This window comes from Sorex araneus, chromosome 4 (assembly GCF_027595985.1).
Source record: "Sorex araneus isolate mSorAra2 chromosome 4, mSorAra2.pri, whole genome shotgun sequence".
NCBI lineage: Eukaryota > Metazoa > Chordata > Mammalia > Eulipotyphla > Soricidae > Sorex > Sorex araneus.
Window position 1 is genome coordinate 209,127,324 of NC_073305.1, and position 20,262 is coordinate 209,147,585.

The 20,262-nt window shown below is 42.6% G+C and overlaps 1 protein-coding gene and 1 non-coding gene across 2 annotated transcripts in view; one reads left to right on the plus strand and one right to left on the minus strand.

Moving 5' to 3' along the window:
• The window catches only part of ACSM4 (acyl-CoA synthetase medium chain family member 4), a 40,818-nt gene that overhangs the window by 17,374 nt on the left and 3,182 nt on the right, over positions 1-20,262 (plus strand). The window contains exons 4-12 of the mRNA XM_004604100.2: positions 4,132-4,275; positions 6,033-6,189; positions 9,833-9,912; positions 10,381-10,504; positions 15,583-15,663; positions 15,804-15,905; positions 17,183-17,310; positions 17,403-17,502; positions 19,411-19,530. Of these exons, the coding sequence (XP_004604157.2) occupies positions 4,132-4,275; positions 6,033-6,189; positions 9,833-9,912; positions 10,381-10,504; positions 15,583-15,663; positions 15,804-15,905; positions 17,183-17,310; positions 17,403-17,502; positions 19,411-19,530 (1,036 nt within the window). The remainder of the gene's footprint in view (positions 1-4,131; positions 4,276-6,032; positions 6,190-9,832; positions 9,913-10,380; positions 10,505-15,582; positions 15,664-15,803; positions 15,906-17,182; positions 17,311-17,402; positions 17,503-19,410; positions 19,531-20,262) is intronic.
• On the minus strand, positions 17,803-17,992 carry LOC129404457 (U2 spliceosomal RNA). The gene has a single exon (XR_008629885.1). It is a non-coding gene; the product is annotated as a U2 spliceosomal RNA (small nuclear RNA).

The window sequence follows — 20,262 nt, forward strand, 5'->3', positions numbered from 1 at the left end:
TCTGATCTGTCCCAACTAAATAAATAAAGCTAGACATATGGCGATGAAGAGGTCTAAGAATGTCCACATGTCTAGCAGACCGTTGAGTCTCAGGTTCAGAATTCTTAAAGATAAAAATCTGAAAGTCATCAGCATTCAAATCAGTTCTGAAAAATCCGGAGCAGCATAACTCAGCCAATGAAAGAGAGACAAGTCAGATAGTGCGGTGACTGCTTGAAAAATTACTTTGTGACTCAGAGATTGGAATGCCTCTTCTCTTAATAAAATAAAATTAAAATGTAAAGCTTTTACCTAAAGGTTTTTATGTTAGATCAGGGATAATTCAATATAAGAGTGTTGGTGTGTTGAGTTTTTCCTAGGGAAAAATATCTGCATTTCTCCAACTTGATACATATCAAAGTCATCTTATATATTTAAAAAAAATTTAAAAATCGAATCAGCTTGCTCTTTGAGGGAGGACAGTTGGGGCAAGTTGAGGCAAGTTTCCTAGGAAACCACATTAATATTTTATAACAATAGGATGTGTATGGATATACACAAAGGTTTTTTTCTTTTTCTTTTTTTGTTTTTATTGAGTCACCATGAGATACACAGTTACAATGCTGTTTGTGGTTAGATTTCAGTCAGACAATGTTCCAACACCCATCCCTCCATTTCCCACCACCAGTGACCCCAGTTTCCCTCCTGCCACTCCCCTTCCTGAGTCTATCTCTATGGCAGGCACTTTTCTTTGCCCTCTCTGTCTCTGTCTCTGTCTCTCTGTCTCTGTCTCTGCCTCTGTCTCTCTGTCTGTGTCTCTGCCTCTGTCTCTCTGTCTCTGTCCCTCTCTGTCTCTGTCTCTCTATCTCTGTCTCTGTCTCTCTATCTCTGTCTGTCTCTCTGTCTCTGTCTCTCAGTCTCTGTCCCTCTCTGTCTCTGTCTCTCTGTCTCTGTCTCTCTATCTCTCTCCCTGCCCCCCATCTGTTCCTCTCTTTGGGGGCATTGTGGTTTGCTATACAGATACTGAGAGGGTATCATGTTTGTTCCTTTACCTGTTTTCAGCATGCAGCTCTTGTCCAGAGTGATCATTTCCAACTATCTTTGTCGTGGTGGTCCCTTCTCTATCCTAACAGCTTTTTCCCAAGCACTTGAAGCAGGCTTCCGACTGTGGACTAACCCTCCTGGCCCTTGTTACTACCGTCCTCGTTTCTCCTGTCCTTGGGTATTAGCCTCCATGACATTGGAGCTAAAGGCGTCTTTAAAGATGAAACACCACTGACCAAGCAAGGGGAAGCAAAGATAAACGAATGGGACTACATTGAACTAAGAAGCTTCTGCACCTCAAAAGAAACAGTGACCAAGATACAAAGAAAGCCACAGATATACAGATAAGGAAAAGATATTTACCCCATACATATCTGATAAGAGGTTAATATCCAAGATATATAAGGCCCTGGTAGAACTCTACAGGAAAAAAATAATCCAAACCCATCAAAAGATGGGGAGAAGAAATGAACAGAAACTTCCTCAAAGAAGAAATACAAATGGCCAAAAGACACATAAAAATACACACCATTTTATATTTTTATGGCAATCTTACTCATTCAAGATTAATTGAGTAGAGCAAGAGCCAGAGAGTAGTACAGCAAGCTACGTTGCATTCACAGACCCAGGTTTGATTCCCCAGCACTTCCTATGGTCCCCAAAGATTTTCCCCAAGCACAGAGCCAGGAGGAAATCCACTAAAAGTACCCCCACCCCTCCCCAAAACTCAAAAAGCTATGAATTAAAACATCATAATCCTATTTCCCTCGAGCCAGGAAATTAAAAATAGATACATGACTTTAAAAAACTCAGGCTGCGCGTGGAGAGACAGTATAGAGAATAGGGTTTTTGCTTTGCATGTGGCCAACCCAGGTTCTATCCCTGGCACCTCAGATGGCCCCCTGAACCTGCCAGGAGTGCTATCTGAGCATGGCTGGTTGTGGCCCAAAAGATAATAATAATAATAATAATAATAATAATAATAATAATTTTTAAAACTCAGGCATTTTTATCCCCAGACTTAGTCTTATAAAGTAGCAATTTATTATTTGCTCATGATTCTGTGGGTTAGAAGTTCATGCATTTCTCAGCAGAGGCCACTTGTCTCTGATATAAATATACATATATATGTATGCATGTATGTGTGTATATATAAATCTATATAACAAGTCTCACAATGGAGACGTTACTGGTGCCTGCTTGACCAACTCGATATAAATACTTATTTTTAAATTGATATATTTACATAAGACTGTTTTTACTCAGGGCACCCCGGAGGGGGGCAGGTGAGAGCCCTCCCCGTCCCAAGGGACCCAGTCCCGGCAGCCGACCTCCACAACCCAACCGCTGCCACACTCCAGGCCTCTTCTCACATGCTTGGGCCAGACTTCATATATGAGTGAACATATTCCTGGACACATCATAAGACACTCCCTACTCATTTTCCATACCTCTCGGAGAGCCTGGCAAGCTATAAAGGATATCCTGCCTGCACAGAAGAGCCTGGCAAACTACCCATGTCATATTCGATATGCCAGAAACAGTAACAATAGCATGTTCTTCATGTTCCCTGAGTTAGCAGACACCATTGGGCTACACTAGCATGCGACAGGGATGAATGGAGGTGTTATTGGCGCCTGCTCGAGCAATCGATGAGCAATGGGATGACAGTGATACAATGATACAGTGATATACATAAATTTAACTAGATCTGGAGGATCCAAATGGGTCCACTGACAAGTCTAAGGCTCTGGTTGACTAAAGTCCCTCACTTATCCGGCACATAACCTCTCTCTCTGGCAACATAATCTGAACATTTCCATACAGTGTCTGGGCCGTGCATACTCATTCCCATAGAGACACCCAGTGAAACTAAAAATGATAAAGCCTCTTGAAGCCTCGGTGAACATTTCAGAGCCTCTGCCACTGTCATCAAAGAAAATCATTCAAGGAGACTCAAGACAGAAGAAATTCAAAATTCAAGGAGAGAAGGACACTGACTCCAAGACTCAGAGTAGCAGGTCTGTACAGGAAGGGAAGGAATTGGAGACATGGCATCGCAGACAATCTTACACAGACATTGTTAGCAATTAGGATGCTCTTGGCTTTAGGAATAGGAGTGAGTTGAACCATACAATCTTATTATATGGCAAATCAGAAGTACAAAGCTATAGGATGCAATTAGAGAGGCTAATTCAGTGGTTTGGCGAAGTTAGCAAGAACCCAGATTCATTTGTCTCAAAATGGCTAGGGTAATTCCAAACATCAACTACTTTCCCAACAAATACAGAAAGGATAGAAAACAAGATGGGTGGGAAGGCAGAATTTCCTTCTCATGACTGACTTCTAAATTAAACACTTCCCTTCAACCTTTAAAATCATGACTTGGTCACTAGCTAAAAACTAAATCACTTACATGCAAGAAAGGGATTGCTATGGTTTTCTCACATCAATCTAGGGCAATACTACAACAGGTAAGGTGCTTGCCTTGTATATGGCTAACCTGTTTTCAATCCCTGGCACCCCATATCTGAGCCCACCAGGAGTAATCCCTGAGTGCAGAGCCAAGAGTAAACTCTGAGCACAGGCAGGTGCGGGACCTCCAAAAAAAAAGGGTCACACTCTGGAGCTACATAGGAAACAATTTTCCCTGAAGTATATGATAACACATGATTCATGAACAAAATCAATTTTATAGAACAAAGAAGAATAAAAGGATGCTATTTATTAACTATTTATATGATATGCAGATATTTATTAACAATTCACAGGATTTTATACTGACTTTCAAAATGTATAAGCAAAAGCACTTGGGAAAAATATTTGAGAAGTTAATGCTCATACTATTGTTAATGATATTGAAAGATGGCTTAGCTATTTAGTTTGGAGGTGGCTCTTTCTAAAATGAGAGGGAAACTTGAGCTGTCACCTCTTAATATTAAGCTTGAAAATTCCCTCTAAGAGTCCTTAAAATCAGGGTGAATTTGGATTCAGTTCTCTTCATCTGTTGATAATCTGGTACCAAGATAATGACGTCTTAAGTACCAGAGCAAGAAAAATATCATTGTCAAACTGATCTGCCATTATTTGTGGGTTCGTGTTTTACAGATCTGCCTCTTCAGAGCACAACTGTGTGGATACAGGAAGTCAAGAACCGATGGCCATTTATTTCACCAGTGGGACCACAGGCTCCCCTAAGATGGCTCAGCATTCTCAGAGCAGCCTTGGAATTGGGTACACCCTCTGTGGACGGTATGAAGGAAATTCACTTTGTTTATGCTACACTCTCTCCTGAGTTACCGGTTTATCTTCAACTGCCTAGTGAACACTTCTATTTTGGCTGACTTTTCTTTACATCCAAGGTAACACCTACTAAATAAAAGTGTTGGTCTTCCTGTCCAACTTCAGGTCGGTAAATAGCTTCATCTAACCAATTTACCAGGCAAGAACTTAGGAATCAGCCTTTAGTCAATCCCCAGAACAGTATCTCTGTCTTCTTTTTGCCAGGTCACTGTATCACTGTCATCCGGTTGCTCATTGATTTGTTTGAGCAGGCACCAGTAACGTCTCCATGGTGAGACTTGTTGTTACTGTTTTTGGCATATCAAATACGCCACGGGTAGCTTGCCAGGCTCTGCCGTGCGGTGGGATACTCTCAGTAGCTTGCCGGGCTCTCCAAGAGGGGCAGAGGAATCGAACCTGAGTCAGCCACGTGCAAGACAAACGCCCTACCCGCTGCACTATCGCTCCAGCCCATTTACCATTAGTACATTTATCATTTATTGGTAGTAATATATTTATATTAATTTTCTCAAAAGCCAGATATTTAATATATTCTATTCTGAGTCTAGAGATCCTATTTTACTCCTCTAAAGACTGTTGCTTTTTATTTATTTTTCTGCTTTTAATTTGGTTAGAGTCACATTGCAAAGTCTCTCTTAGATATCAGTTCAAATTTCTGGTTAGTTCTTTGAATTTTTATTGATATGCTTTGACTCTGACTTGTGCATTTATAATTTAGGCAACTAAGCTATTTAGGCATATTTTACATAATAAACTTGTCATTTCTCTCCCTCTATCTTGTTTACTGACCTTCTATATTACTGAAATACCTTAAATTTTCAGTTGCTCTATTGACTCAAACTCTTACGATTTCCAAAGGCCAGAAAGATGTCAAGTGTTTAATTAGAATTTCAGTCACTCAATGAGAAAAATGTGTCTATCCTTGGTCCAAAAACTGTAAAATGGAAAGTCTATGCCACTTTTCCTTTTTGGGGAGTGTTGAGGTAGCACAGCACACCCAGCTGTGCTCAGGGATCACTCCTGGAAAGATTCAGGGGTCATACATGGTGCCGGGGACCAAACCTGGCCAGCTCTGTTTAAGGCAAATGCTTACCCACTGTACTATCTCTCCAGTCCCTCTGTTTTAAATCTTAACATCTCAAAATCCTTCCTAAATCTGTCTGTGGGGTTCTGCATAGGAGTGCAGATGGCTTTTCTGCATTATATTGTTGGGTCATAGGGTATATTCCTCAGGAGCGGTATAGCTTGGGAAAGCTCAATTTCTAGTATTTGAGAAATGTCCATATTTTTTCCTTATTCCACATGTCTCAATTTGAAATCATATTCACTTATATTCCTGTTCATTTTATTGTATGCCTATTGACGTTCGCCTGCCTAAAATGAGAGCAGACCCATCTGTCGTGAGCACTACATTAGGTAGAAAAGTCACTCGCGTACAATATTTGCTCAATGAACATTTGTTGCATTAAAGGAAAAACTTGGAAAATTGTGCCCAGTGCAACTTTTAACTCCACTCTGAGTTCCAGTAGGATTCTGAAAAATCAAAATGAGAGGTAGAATTCCCTCAAACTTCTTCAGGGCTTCTGTAATAATTAGGTTCTGACCTGTCCTCAAAGACACCATTTTTTACTGTTTTCCTATTGCTGAAGGTTTTCTTTGTTTGTTTATTTATTTCATCTGACTTATTCCTTCTCCATATCATTTAGGTATTGGTTAGACCTGAAGTCCTCCGATATCATCTGGAACATGTCTGACACTGGCTGGATCAAGGCTGCGATTGGCAGTGTGTTTTCTTCCTGGCTGCAGGGAGCTTGTGTCTTTGTGCATCGGATGGCTCAGTTTGATACTGACATCTTTCTAGATGTGAGTCGTGACTTCTAACTGCATCTTTCCCTTCTTCCTCCAAACAACACAGAAATGCTTCCTTAGCATTCGGGGCATCCTGGGATTATGGAATTCCTTCCTCTTTTTAGGAAACAAAGTCTCCCAGAGTTGGCTTTTGAATCTATTTAACTGAGTGGAGAGGGAATATGCACCAGATTCGCAGGCATACAATCCACCCATGTTTTTTACATTGTTCAGGATTTTCTAATGTTGCTAAATCTGTGACTGCTTAAAAGTCTGGTTCTAAATAACCGATTAGAATCTCAACTCTACACAAACCTTTGGTTCCTGACTCAGTGAAACTAAGACAATAGCCAATAAATCAGAATCCGTTTGAAGACGCTGAAGGTAGGTTCACCTTTCTCCTGAAAAATTTCCATTCTGCTCACATGTTTCTCACTTTGTTGATCTCCAAACTCAACATTCTTCTGGAAAGCAAGCATGCCCTTCCTTCTCTGCTACGGACAGGTAGGTAGAGGTATCAGATGACACTGATTTCTTTAGAAATAGGCAGTGAAAGCCATTATTTTCAACCATGAAAAACAATCACATTTAACAAAATGCATGTTATTAAATTATTACCACACCTGTGTGTAAATAGAAGCTATTTACTTCTCTTCACCTCTTATTCTGGTAACTGGTCTGACAAGGTGGCTTGAGGATCTTAAGAGAAATGGAGGGTAATAATAAGAACTAAACTCTCTAGATCAGATTTATAAAATTTTATAATTTTATAGAAAAGTCATTTCAAAACCTACATTTGTAAAATAAGAATAACTTTTTTAAATATGAAAGATTCTATAACATTTAAACAAAAATGTTTAATACCTTTAATGTGATATTAAACATATCAATATAGTGACTAATAGGTTTATTATATAATACTAATATGTCTTATTTAATATGTTAAGTATAGATGTTAAAGTAAGAATATTTTTATTTTCCAAATAAAGTGCTATAAGACTTTTTATGGACTTAACACCCTTTTGTATTTATACTATTGAAATCTAGGGAGCCAGGACACACACATGAAAATTCTCATTTACAGACTAAAACTGATTCCTGGTCCATGGAAATTTTGATAGCTTAGACGAACCTCTTGAAAAACATTCTCTAAAATCTTTTTAGGGGGGACGTGGGGCTTGTTTGTTTCATTTGGGGGCCACATCTGGTGCTGCTCGGGGGTGACTCCTGGCTCTGCACCTAGAAATCACTTTTGGCAATGCCTGTAGGACCATATGGGATGCTGGGGAATCTAACCTGGATCCATCAACCCCAGGTACAAGGGGTGGGTACCTTGTACCCACTGTACTATTGCTCTGTACTATTGCTCTGATTGCACTGTACTGTTACTCTGGCCCCAACATTCTCTTAAATGTTGATATCTAATATGAATTGCCAATTCATATTCACAAAAGTGCCAAAGCAGAAATTCTCTGAAAGGAAATTTTTTTTCCTAGAAAGATCTCCTTTAGTATTATCCTTTTTTTTTTCTTTTTGGGTCACACCTGGCGATGCACAGGGGTTACTCCTGGCTCTGCACTCAGGAATTACCCCTGGCGGTGCTCAGGGGACCATATGGGATGCTGGGATTTGAACCCAGGTCGGCCTCGTGCAAGGCAAACGCCCTACCCGCTGTGCTATCTCTCCAGCCCCTTAGTATTATCCTTAACCGTTAAAATTCAGTGATCTTCCCATTTTCACCTATGGAATGGGCTGGTTAGATGGTCATGCTGTTCTCCTTAAGGTCAACTGTGGGCAGAAGGTGAACCCACCAGGTTATACACTGGGATATATTCTTCTAGAGCTCTACACCCCATCACGGGCCCAGAGTCTTCAGTGAAGGCTTCCAGGAAGAGGTGGCAACTGCCCTACTCTTTAAATCATGAGTATTTCTCTAGAGATAGTTAATAATAGTCATTATTTGATTTTTTAATTTTATTTATTTATTTTTTAATTAGTGATTCACCTTGAGGTACAGGCTTACAGACTTTTGTGTTTGCATTTCAGTCATACAATGATTGAGTACCCATCCCTCCACCAGTGCCTATTTTCCACCACCAATGGTCCCAGAATCCCTCCCACCACCACCATCACTCCCCACCCCCCACCCCCTGTCCCCTCCACCCCACCCCACCTCTGTGGCAGGGCATCCCCTTTTGCTCCCTCTCTCCTTCTGGGTGTTGTGGTTTGCAATAGAGGTATTGAGCAGCCATCATGTTCGGTCTATAGTCTACTTTTGGCACGCATCTTTCAACCAAAATGGGTCCTCCCAACATCCTTTACTTAGTGTTCCCTTCTCTATTTGAGCTGCCTTTTCCTCCAGCATGTGAGGCCAGTTTCCAAGCCGTGGAGCAGTCCTCCTGGCCCTTATCTCTACTACTCTTGCACGTTAGTCTCCCATTCTGCTGCTTTATATTCCGCAGATGAATGCAATCTTTCTTGCACTCATTATTTGATTTTAAGGAACTAACAGTATGAGCCCAACAAACCTTAAACCATTAAGAAAAGGAATTTTAAAAAAGTCTGACTGATGGGTCTGAAGATATATGGTGTTAAGGAGCTTTCTTTACATGCAGTGAACACTGGTTTATAATTAACATAAATGTTTAGATTTATATCAATAATATAAATATAGCATAATCATTATAAATATTCATAAATAATATAAACACATGAAATATTTACACAAATATTAATTATATAATAAAACGTAGTCTTTCCCCAATCACAACCCAGAATAACAGACAGAAATAGCTCCTGGGGCTGGAGCAATAGCACAGCCAGTAGGGCATTTGCCTTGCACTCTGCCAACCCGGGTTCAATTCCCAGCATGCCATACGGTCCCCTGAGCACCACCAGGAGTAATTCCTGAGTGCAGAGCCAGGAGTAACCCCTGAGCATTGCCAGCTGTGACCCTACCCCCCCAAAAAAAAAGAAGTAGCTCTTGAACACTGCCAGCTGGCACCAGGCCTCAACAAACACACACACACACACACACACACACACACACACACACACACACATCTTATGTATTTAATTAGTCCACTCAAAGGACTGATTTTTAAAAAATAATTGTTGGCCCAGAAAGATAGCACAGCAGGTAGGGTGCTTGCCTTGCATGCATGTAACCCAGATTCGATCCCTGGCATTCCCTATGATCCATAGAGTACCACCAGGAGTAATTTCTGAGTATAGAGCCAGGAGGAACCCTTGAGCATCACCAGGTGTGGCCCCAAAACAAACAAACAAAATAATCAACATTGTCTTGGTGCGTCTAGAGTCAGGAGTTTTCAGGACTCTACCACACAAGGTAATATAATTTGCAGATGTGAGTGAAATAACTAGCTCATGCTTGGAGCCTATTCTCAAGTTCAGCAGTTTGCCTTTTGTTCATTTGATTGTCTATTCTTTTAATATATGTATATATTCTTTCCAAAACTTGAAATTTCCCAACAGGCATAGAGTCACTCTTGGCAACGGGGTAATATTGACTCTATTATTCTTATGCGACTATGAGATGGACACGTGATTGGGAGAGACCGAGTGGTGGTAGACATCAGCTCATCATGGGCTTTAGTTAACCGCTCCTGATGTCAGTGTCTCTCTCTCCACCATCCAGACGCTTACCACGTACCCCATCACGACGCTGTGCAGCGCTCCCACCGTATACCGGATGCTTGTGCAAAAAGACCTTAAGAGGTACATGGGAAAAAATAAAATAAAAATTTAAAAAGAGGTACATGGGAAGATCTGTATCTTCTCTTTTCCTGGTCTATTCATTAGGCCAAAAACAGTAACAACAAGTCTCACAATGAAGACGTTACTGGTGCCTGCTCAAGCAAATCGATGAGCAACGGGATGACAGTGCTACAGTGATACAGTGAATGTTTTCCCTTGCGCATCCTAAGTATCTTTTTTTTTTTTTTGCTTTTTGGGTCACACCCAGCGATGCTCAGGGGTTACTCCTGGCTTTGCACTCAGGAATTACTCCTGGCGGTGCTTGGGGGACCATATGGGATGCCAGGGATCGAACCCAGGTCGGCCGCGTGTAAGGCAAACGCCCTACCCGCTGTGCTATCGCTCCAGCCCCAACGCATCCTAAGTATCTTGCAACAGAAGTCCCACACACTTCTTCCCCTAAGACCCTCCTCAACCTTGTCTTTCCAGCTACAAATTCAAGAAGCTCCGACACTGCCTGACGGGAGGGGAGCCGCTGAACCCCGAGGTGATGGAACAGTGGAAGGCACAAACTGGGCTGGAGCTCTACGAGGGCTATGGACAGACAGAAGTGGTATGTTTCATGGCTGAAGTTTAAATTTTGCATACTGGGAGCCTTTCAGCCCCAGAACTGTCATCTGGGCTCCTGAAGTATCCAACTAGCTCTAAGCTTTTAGCAGGGTCTAAAGGGTATTAGAAACACGTGGAGCTGTGCTCAGGAATTTCTCCTGACTCTGTGCTCAGAGGTTACTCCTGACGGTGCTTATATGTGGTGCTGGGAATCAAACTAGGCTGGGCTATTGTGTGTTTGCAAAATGTGTAGACATGCTCTGTGGTGCATGTGTTAGGTGGTCAGGAGCCGCTTCCCTACCCCGGCCGGCAGCCACCCACAGGTGCAAGAGGGAGGAAACAGGGCTGTCCCGCTGGTTGGTGATCAGTAGCCGTTTATTCCATTCTCCCAGGGTGCCTTCCTGTATCACCATGTCCCCCATTCCAGCTTGTCCCTGCCCCTCATTCCCATCTCCCACTGTCCCTCATGCTAGTCTTCCTCCATGACTGTGCTTTTAACTCATAATAATTACAAGTTGTTGCTTTTTTATTTTTTATTAGTGAATCAGGCTGGAACCATAGCACAGCCAGTAAGGCGTTTGCTTTGCACGTGGCTGACCCAGGTTCGATTCCTCCGCCCTTCTTGGAGAGCCCGGCAAGCTACTGAGAGTATCTCACCCAAACAGCAAAGCCTGGCAAGCTACCTGTGGCATATTCAATATGCCAAAAACAGTAACAACAAGTCTCACAATGGAGATGTTACTGGTGCCCACTCGAGCAAATCAATGAGCAATGGGATGGCAGTGATACAGTGATTAGTGAATCACTGTGAGGTACAGTTACAGACTTACAAACTTTCGTGCTTGCGTTTCAGTCATACAATGATCGAATGCCCATCCCTCTACCAGTGCCCATCCTCCACCACCAATGGTCCCAGCATCCCTCCCACCACCCCCATCCCATCCCCTCCATCCCATCCCGCCTCTATGTCAGGGCATTTCCTTTTGCTCTCTCTCTCCTTTGGGGTGTTGTGGTTTGCAATAAAGCTGGCCTCGCATCGTGGGGGTAAAGGCAGCTCAGATACAGAAGGGACCACCAAGTAAAGGGTGCTAGGAGGGTACACTCAGGATGGGAGATGCAGGCTGAAAGTAGACTATGACCAAGCATGATATAGTACAGTGGGTAGGGCATTTGCCTTGCATGCGAAACAACCGAGGCTCGATTCCCAGAATCCCATATGGTCCCCTGAACACCGCCAGGAGTGATTCCTTAGTGCAGAGCCAGGAGTAACCCCTGTGCATCACCAGGTATGACCCAAAAAGCAAAAAAAAAAAAAAAAAAAACCATGATACCTCTAATAATTATAAGTTTTATGGTGCTTGGCCTGTCCCTTTTCAATGCCGGGGTAGCTTACAGCTTGCCCTGGGTCCATCCAGTCCCTTCATTGGAACCCTCTTTATTGGGTGCTAGGAACAAGGGCAACTGAGGCTTAAGTCAAGTAAGTATGACAGATACCCAGGAGTAAATATTATTTGGAGTCAATTAACTCCAAAGTAACAAGAGCAGAGCATCAACTGCCTTCCTGTGTCTATACAAAAAGGACATTGCTCTAAAGTAAACTGCAAAGGACACAAAGGAAAGGGAAAAGCAATATTTCACTTACAAATACAAAATCCAGAGATCTCTGAAGAATCTGACTTTATAAATCATAGCTTCTGGTTAGGGGAAATGAGTGATTAACAGATAGGGGAAGCAGAGCACAAAGGAGAAGTTAAAGATGAATACCGAGGAAATGGACGGACTGGATAGATAGCACAGCAGGTAGGGCGTTTGCCTTGCATGCGGCCGACCCGGGTTCAATTCCTCCGTCCTCTCGGAGAGCCCGGCAAGCTACCGAGAGTATCCTGCCCACATGACAGAGCCTGGCAAGCTACCCATGGCGTATTTGTATGCCAAAAACAGTAACAAGTCTCACAATGGAGACATTACTGGTGCCCGCTCAAGCAAATCTATGAACAACGGGACGACAGCGCTACAATGCTACCAAGGAAATGGGAGTGTTTAGGAAGCATTGTGATGGGTTTTGCTCCTTGTAGCAGAGAAGAAAGGACTGACCAAACATCCAACAAGTCACATGCAAGATAAGTTTTAGATAATAACACCTACTATATACTATCTCTCTGACCCAAGCTTAAAATTTTTTCTTCTTTTTGGGTCACACTCGGCAATGCAGAGGGGTTACTCCTGGCTCATGCACTCAGGAATTACCCCTGGCAGTGCTCAGGGGACATATGGGATGCTGGGAATCGAACCTGGGTTGGCCGCATGCAAGGCAAATGCCCTACTCATTGAGCTATCGCTCCAACCACACCAAGCTTTAAATTTTTATGGTGTTCTGCAGAAGATCTTACTTCTTATTCACCAATAGCTACTAAAATCTCTGAGTTGACAGTTTGCTTCTTGGCTTGTTATGTTTGCTTTGTTTCTTGGGGAGAACATTGAGTAGTGCCAGTTCAGTGCCTGGGGGGTTGCTCCTGGCCATGTCTGGGAGACCATGTGGTGCCAGCAATCAAATCTGGGCCTCCTATATTCGAAACATTTTCATCCAGCCCAATATGCTGTCTCTTTGGCCCTTTATTCACTAGTTTAGATACTGGGGGATTGGGATTATTTCATTGTCCCCCTGCTGCCTCCCACACAGAAGATCTCAGAGGTCTTAGGGGCTGGGGAGGTCCAAAGTTGACAGTTTATCATTCCAATGCATGAGGAAAACCCAAACTCTCCGGTAGGGAATTTATTACAGGTGCCCGTAGTGACAACCTTAGTCTAAAGAAGTGGTTGTCAAAGTTGGTTACGGTACGTCCCTCAATTAGGTTACTAGCAGTATTTAAAAGGCATTCGAAATTTTTAAAGCTCTCCAAGATTCAAATAGAAGGAAAAATTGAGACCCTCTAGTCTACAGGTGGGGTTTTCATGGTATGAATCTCCAACCAGCAGTATCAGCACTTTGTGAGATTTGGGTAGAAAATATAAATTCTCAGGGCTGGAGTGATAGTACAGAGGGTAGGGCATTTGTCTTGAACGCAGCTGACCTGGATTCGACTCCCAGCATCCCATATGGAGCACTGCCAGGAGTAATTCCTGAGTGCATGAACCAGGAGTAATCCCTGTGCATTGCCAGGTGTGACCCAAAAGCAAAAAAAAAAAAAAAAAATCACAATCTATTTGGGACTGGAGCTATTATAAAGCGGATAGGGCATTTGCTTTGTGTTCAGCTGACCAGGGTTTGATCCCCAGATCCCATATGGTTCCCCAAGCACCGCCAGGAATAATTCCTGAGTGCAGAGCCAGGAGTAACCCCTGTGCAGCGCTGGGTGTGACCCAAAAAAGAAAAAAGAAAGAAAGAAAAGATGCCACCCCAAATCTATTAAATGAGAAACTGGAATAGGTCCCAGCAATCTGTATTTCAACTAGAAACATAGGTAATTGTGATGCCTTTAAGTTTGGTTCTTAAACTTACATGTGAGTATGATGAATATGTTAAGTTCAAGTTAATTATGATGAATATGTTAAGTTCATAAGAACTGGTCTAGTCCAGGGAGAGAGCTCAAACAGCTCGTGTGCTTTGCATTTAAAAGACCTGGCTTGAGGGCTGGAGTGATAGCACAGCGGGTAGGGCATTTGCCTTGCACACGGCTGACCCAGGTTCGAATCCCAGCATCCCATATGGTTCCCTGAGAACTACCAGGAGTAATTCCTGAGTGCATGAGCCAGGGGTGACCCCTGTGCATTGCCGGGTGTGACGCAAGAAAGAAAGAAAGAAAGAAAGAAAGAAAGAAAGAAAGAAAGAAAGAAAGAAAGAAAGAAAGAAAGAAAGAAAGAAAGAAAGAAAGAAAGAAAGAAAGAAAGAAAGAAAGAAAGAAAGAAAGAAAGAAAGAAAGAAAGAAAGAAAGAAAGAAAGAAAGAAAGAAAGAAAGAAAGAAAGAAAGAAAGAAAGAAAGAAAGAAAGAAAGAAAGAAAGAAAGAAAGAAAGAAAGAAAGAAAGAAAGAAAGAAAGAAAGAAAGAAAGAAAGAAAGACGCTCAGGAACAGCTCCCCCACCCCTGAGCAGCCATGATCCCAGAGGTACAGAAACCAATCTCTGAACGCAGCGGCTGCTGGCAGATATACTCCTCGACTGTGAACTACGGCCCCGTGCAGCCCGGGGAGGGAAAGGGTGTTTGTCCCTCGGCCTTTCCCCATTGTGGCAGCATGGCGACCACCACCTTTCAGAGCCAATTGGACAGAAAGGTAGGAGCTTGCAGTGATGGGGTGCATGGGGAATCTCGTGATGGGGGCGGGGAGAACCAGCCCTGCTCCCTGCCCAAATGAGACCCCGAGCGGCCGCTCACGAACAGCTCCTCCACTCCTGAACAGCCACGGTCCCAGAGGCACATAAACCAATCTCAAAGTGCAGTGGCTGCTGGCAGAAATACCTCTGGACTTAATTACTAAAATACCAGAATCCCAAAACTGGGCGGCCGCTTTCGCGACCATGCAACATCATATGCTCTTTGTTATCAGCAATAGAAAACATATGATCTAATGGTACCATTTCGACAGGTCTGATTGTTGGGGAAAAACTCCTAAGAGTAACAGTGGGTTTTCTGTCGAAAATTGAATGTAGTCAAAGTAAAGAGAGAGTAAAGTGAAAATCATCTGCCACACAGGCGAGGGGGAGTGGGAAGGGGGTATGCTGGGATTCTTGGTGGTGGAACATGTGCACTGGTGAAGGGATGGGTGTTTGAGCATAGTATGACTGAGACTTGATCCTGAAAGTCCTGTAACTGTTCTCATGGTGATTCAGTGAATAAATAAATAAATAAATAAATAAATAAATAAATAAATTTTAATAAAATAAAAGACCTGGTTTTGATCCCCATCCTGCAATGTTCCTCCAGCACAAGTAACCCCCAGCAAACAAGAGTTCTTGGAAACTCAGTGATAGCCATGAAAGACTTGAAAGTCTTTCAAAAGAATACCATGAAAAACTTCATTTTCGTGTGACAAATAGCTATGGTAAGTAAATGTTTATATGCTTACATAAAATATGTCCTCTCAACAGGGAATAATTTGTGCCAATCAGAAAGGACAAGAAATTAAACCCGGATCCATGGGGAAAGGAGTAGTACCATATGATGTCCAGGTGGGTTGAAAACATACGACTGGTTTAATAAAGAAAAGAGAATGTTCTCATTTTCTGGCATACTTATATAATTATTCATTACCTGGTTTGATTTTTTGTGGGAAAAGAAATAAGAACTAAAATCATTTCTTTTATCCTAGATTATAGATGAAAATGGCAACATTCTACCAAATGGCAAAGAAGGGGAAATTGCCCTTCGACTAAAATCTACACGACCTTTCTGTTTCTTCTCTGAATATGTGGTATGAGGATTAGAGTTAACTATTCACATTTTAATGTTTTTCTTTCTTTGCTTTAGGCAGGGGGGAGGGTGGGGTGGGGGGAGGTACACTCTGCAGTGCTCAGGGCTCAATCCAGGCTCTGCACTCAGGGATCACTCCTGACAGGTACAGGGAGGAGTGTCAGAAGTGATAGGGAACCACATGGGGCTCCAGCGATTGAACCCAGGTCAGCTGCATGTAAAACAAGCGCTTCATCCATTGTACTACCTCTTTTGCCCATTAATCTCACACACACACACACACACACACACACACACACACACACATCAGGGGAGGAGGGAATTTGAGCCACACCTGGCAATGCTGAGGAGTTACTCCTGACTCTGCACTCAGGAATCACTCCTGGTGATGAACAGGGGACCATACGGGATGCCAGAGATTGAACCCAGGTCAGCTGCATGCAAGGCCCTACCTGCTATACCATTGCTAGACACACCCACATTCACTTTTTTTTTTTTTTTTTTTGCCTTTTGGGTCACACCCAGCGATGCACAGGGGCTACTCCTGGCTCTGTATTCAGAATTATTCCTGGTGGTGATAGGGGGACTATATGAGATACCAGGGATGGAACCTGGGTTGGCCGTGTGCAAGGCAAACGCCCTACCCTCTGTACTATAGCTCCGGTCCCCCCATTCATATTTTAATAGAAAAGGTGATGGGTGCCATAAGGCGCATACAGACTTAGATTCAACTTCAAGTCCACCATGTTTTGCTGTAAGTCACAAAGTTCAAGTTTATTTCCTCAACTATAAAATAGACTATTCACTGTCTCTACAAGTTTCCTAAGTGTGAGATGTTGATTGTTGTGATTGTTCGAAAAAGAGAACTCGGCAAATTGTGAAGCTAGGTGAGGTGTAGATGGGGAATGATACAGGTAGAAGAAAAGCTAGCTTTTTTTTCTTTTATTATATTTTATTTCTAATCACCGTGAGATACAGTTACAAAGCTTTCCTGTTTGAATTTCAGTCATACAGTGATCTATTACCCAGTCCTCCTCCAGTGCACATCTTTCATCACCAAGAACCCCAGTATCCCTCCCATCCACCCCTCCCTGCCTCTATGGCAGAAAATTTCCCCCATACTCTTCTTTTGTACTGAAAAGCTAGCTTTTTAAAAAATACTCTTGGACAGTACTAAATTTCCTGCAAAATAGAAAATACCATCTACTAGTCTATGGAAGTAGATCCCTTTTTCTATTCTGACCATGTTAATCCTAAAATGTCATCTTTGATTTCTAGGATAATCCAGAGAAAACTGCTGCCACAATCAGAGGGAGTTTTTATGTCACTGGAGACAGAGGAGTAATGGACAGTGACGGGTATTTATGGTTTGTTGGCCGAGCTGATGATGTCATCATTTCTTCTGGGTTTGTACATTTGCCAGGTTTAAAAGTAATAATTCACCAGAGATTTCCTTCTTGGATGGTGGAGGAATAAAAGGCTTCTTTTCCTCTTCCAGGTACCGTATTGGCCCATTTGAAGTGGAGAGCGCACTTATTGAGCACCCAGCCGTTGTTGAATCAGCTGTCGTCAGCAGTCCAGACCCAATCCGAGGAGAGGTAGCGTGAATGGCACTAACTGAGGAAGCAATTCTGTGTTTTCAAGTTCAGTTTATCTGACACTTTAGAATTAACCAAGAATAGTCAGCTTGGGCTAGATGATGGGTAGAGCACTTGCCTTGCATGCAGCCAATCCAGGTAGCGATCCCAAGCATCACATTTGGTCCCCTGAGCACTGCTAGGAGTAATTCCCTAGTGCAGAGCCAGGAGTAGCTCCTGAGCATCACCAGGTATGGCTCCAAAAGAAAAATTATTCTCATTATGAGGCACACACATGTCCAGAAGTGTCAATCAAGTGCAAGTGAGTTGAGTTCCAAAGAGGATTCTTTTTTTGGTGCAAATGACAGAAACTCAACCCAAATCATCGGTATGGGGGGGAAGGGAAAGAGGGATGTTTGGGGCAGAAAGGGAGGTGCCGGGGAGTATGGAATATATTAAACTGATTAGAACAGATACTACACTTGATCTAAGCCAAAAGGCCAAAAGCGATGGAGTATGGAATGTATTGACTCACATACATGTGGGTGAGGTTTTTAGGGACAGATGCCCTCAAGGGTTGATGTGAAGTTAACAAAATGGTTTGCCTCCATTTCTGGAATCTGGTATTCTCTATGTTGGCTCCAATAGGACAGATTCCTCATACCAGAGAGCGACCGTTTCACACATACACAGATCAACCTCTTGTAGTGACACTGTCCCTTTCCCAAGAGTTTCAAGTTACTTCCAACATTGTATTTGCCTGCTGTAGATCAGATCAAATCTATCTAACATGATCTAGAGAACAGTATATGCTAACTGGCTGGCCCACTCCTTGAAGGTAGGGGTACCCAATTATAGGAAGCAGGATGAAAAGTGAAGAAATCGATGTTGTGTCACAAAAGCAGCAGTTTCTATCATACATTTGCCATGCAATTCAGAATACATTCTGTCACAGAAATACAACGCAAATAGGAGACTGTGGCCAGGTTCTCAGTAAGACCTACAAGCTTGCATAGGATCCCGAAGGGAACTCAGCGATTGACAGAAATAACCTTAGTTTGAAGAGGACACCATATAGTATGAAAGGGGGTTTTCTTATAAAAGTTTCCTTTGGACTCAGAAAGTGACAGAAATTTTGGAACAATTTGTCTAGAAGCATCCTCTCATCAGTGTCTGCACTTCCTGTTCACAGACAATAACCTCTTATAGTGGCACTGTGGATGTCATATTCATACCTATCTATAATGTACTCCTAAACCTGAACAAGTTATGCCATATTTATACCACTGGCATTGGGTGTTATTGTCAAAAAGTATCTTATTGGTGGATTCTAAATATTGCAAAAAAAAAAAAAAGCAAGCTCCTGGAAGCGCATGGCCGCAAAGTGACTGTGTGATATCTTATAGCCTAGTTCTCTCTGGGAGAACCTGGCAAACTACTGGGAGTTTCCTGCCCACATGGGAGAGCCTCGCAAACTCTCCATGGTGTATTCATATGCCAAAACCAGTAACTCATTTCCCTGACCCTGAAAGAGCCTCCAATGCAGCATCATTGGGAAGGACGAGTAGAGAGGGGCTTCTAAAATCTCAGGGCTAGGACGAATGGAGACGTTACTGAGACCACTCAAGAAATTCGACGATCAACAGAATGATGACGATGATGATGATGATGATGATGATGATGATGATGATGATGATGATGATGATGATTAGGCAAGAAGGACCTTGCACGTGGACAACCCTGGTTTGAGCTCCAGCTACTACATACAATCACGCAAACACCACCAGGAGTGATCTAGTGATCTAATGAGCACAGAGCCCTCAGGAAAGCTGAATGCAGTCCACCACTACCCCTCTTAAAAAAGGCGTTGATAAAAAATAAATAAACTTTTTTTAAATGGTGTTGATATAACTTGTCTTTTCCCTACAGGTAGTGAAAGCTTTTGTTGTCTTGTCTGCAAACTTTCAATCTTCCAACCCAGAGAAACTAACTCTTGAACTTCAGGATCATGTGAAAAAATCAACTGCTCCATACAAATATCCAAGAAAGGCAAGTAATTTGCTTAATGATACCACTACAGTAGGGCCTATTAATAGTAAGTATAGAGATTTTATACAAATAGGATTTAGTAATACTTTTATATAAAGATTGGACTGCAACTTCCTAAACCTAGGATCCTACTGATCTTCTGCATGAACAGTTAAGTTAAAAAAAATTATTTAAAAAAAAAAACTTAAGGCACCATGATTAATTTACAAAGTTGTTCATCATAGAGTTTCAACATCCATTGCTCCCACCCCAACCCCATACCTGTGTGACCTTTCTACCTCTAATGTCCCCAGGCTTTCTTTCCCACTCCCCAAGCTGTCTCCTCTGCAGGCACACTTTCTTTATTTTCTTTTAGGGTCACACCAGCGATGCTCAGGGGTTACTCCTGGATTTGCACTCAGGAATTACTCCTTGCGGTGCTTGGGGGACCATATGGGATGCCGGGGATTAAACCCGGGCCAGCTGTGTGCAAGGCAAACGCCCTACCTGCTGTACTATCACTCCGGCCCCAGCAGGTGTTTTTGTTTTGTTTTGTTTTGAATCACTATGAGATACTTACAAGCTTTCATGTTTGGGTTACAATCACACAATGATCAAACACCCATCCCTCCACCAGTGCACATTCCCACCACCAATATCCCCGGTATAACTCCCCTTTCCCAGCCTCTCCTTGCCTCCATGGCAGACAATATTCCCCATACTGTCTACTTTCGAGCAGTATGGCTTGCAACA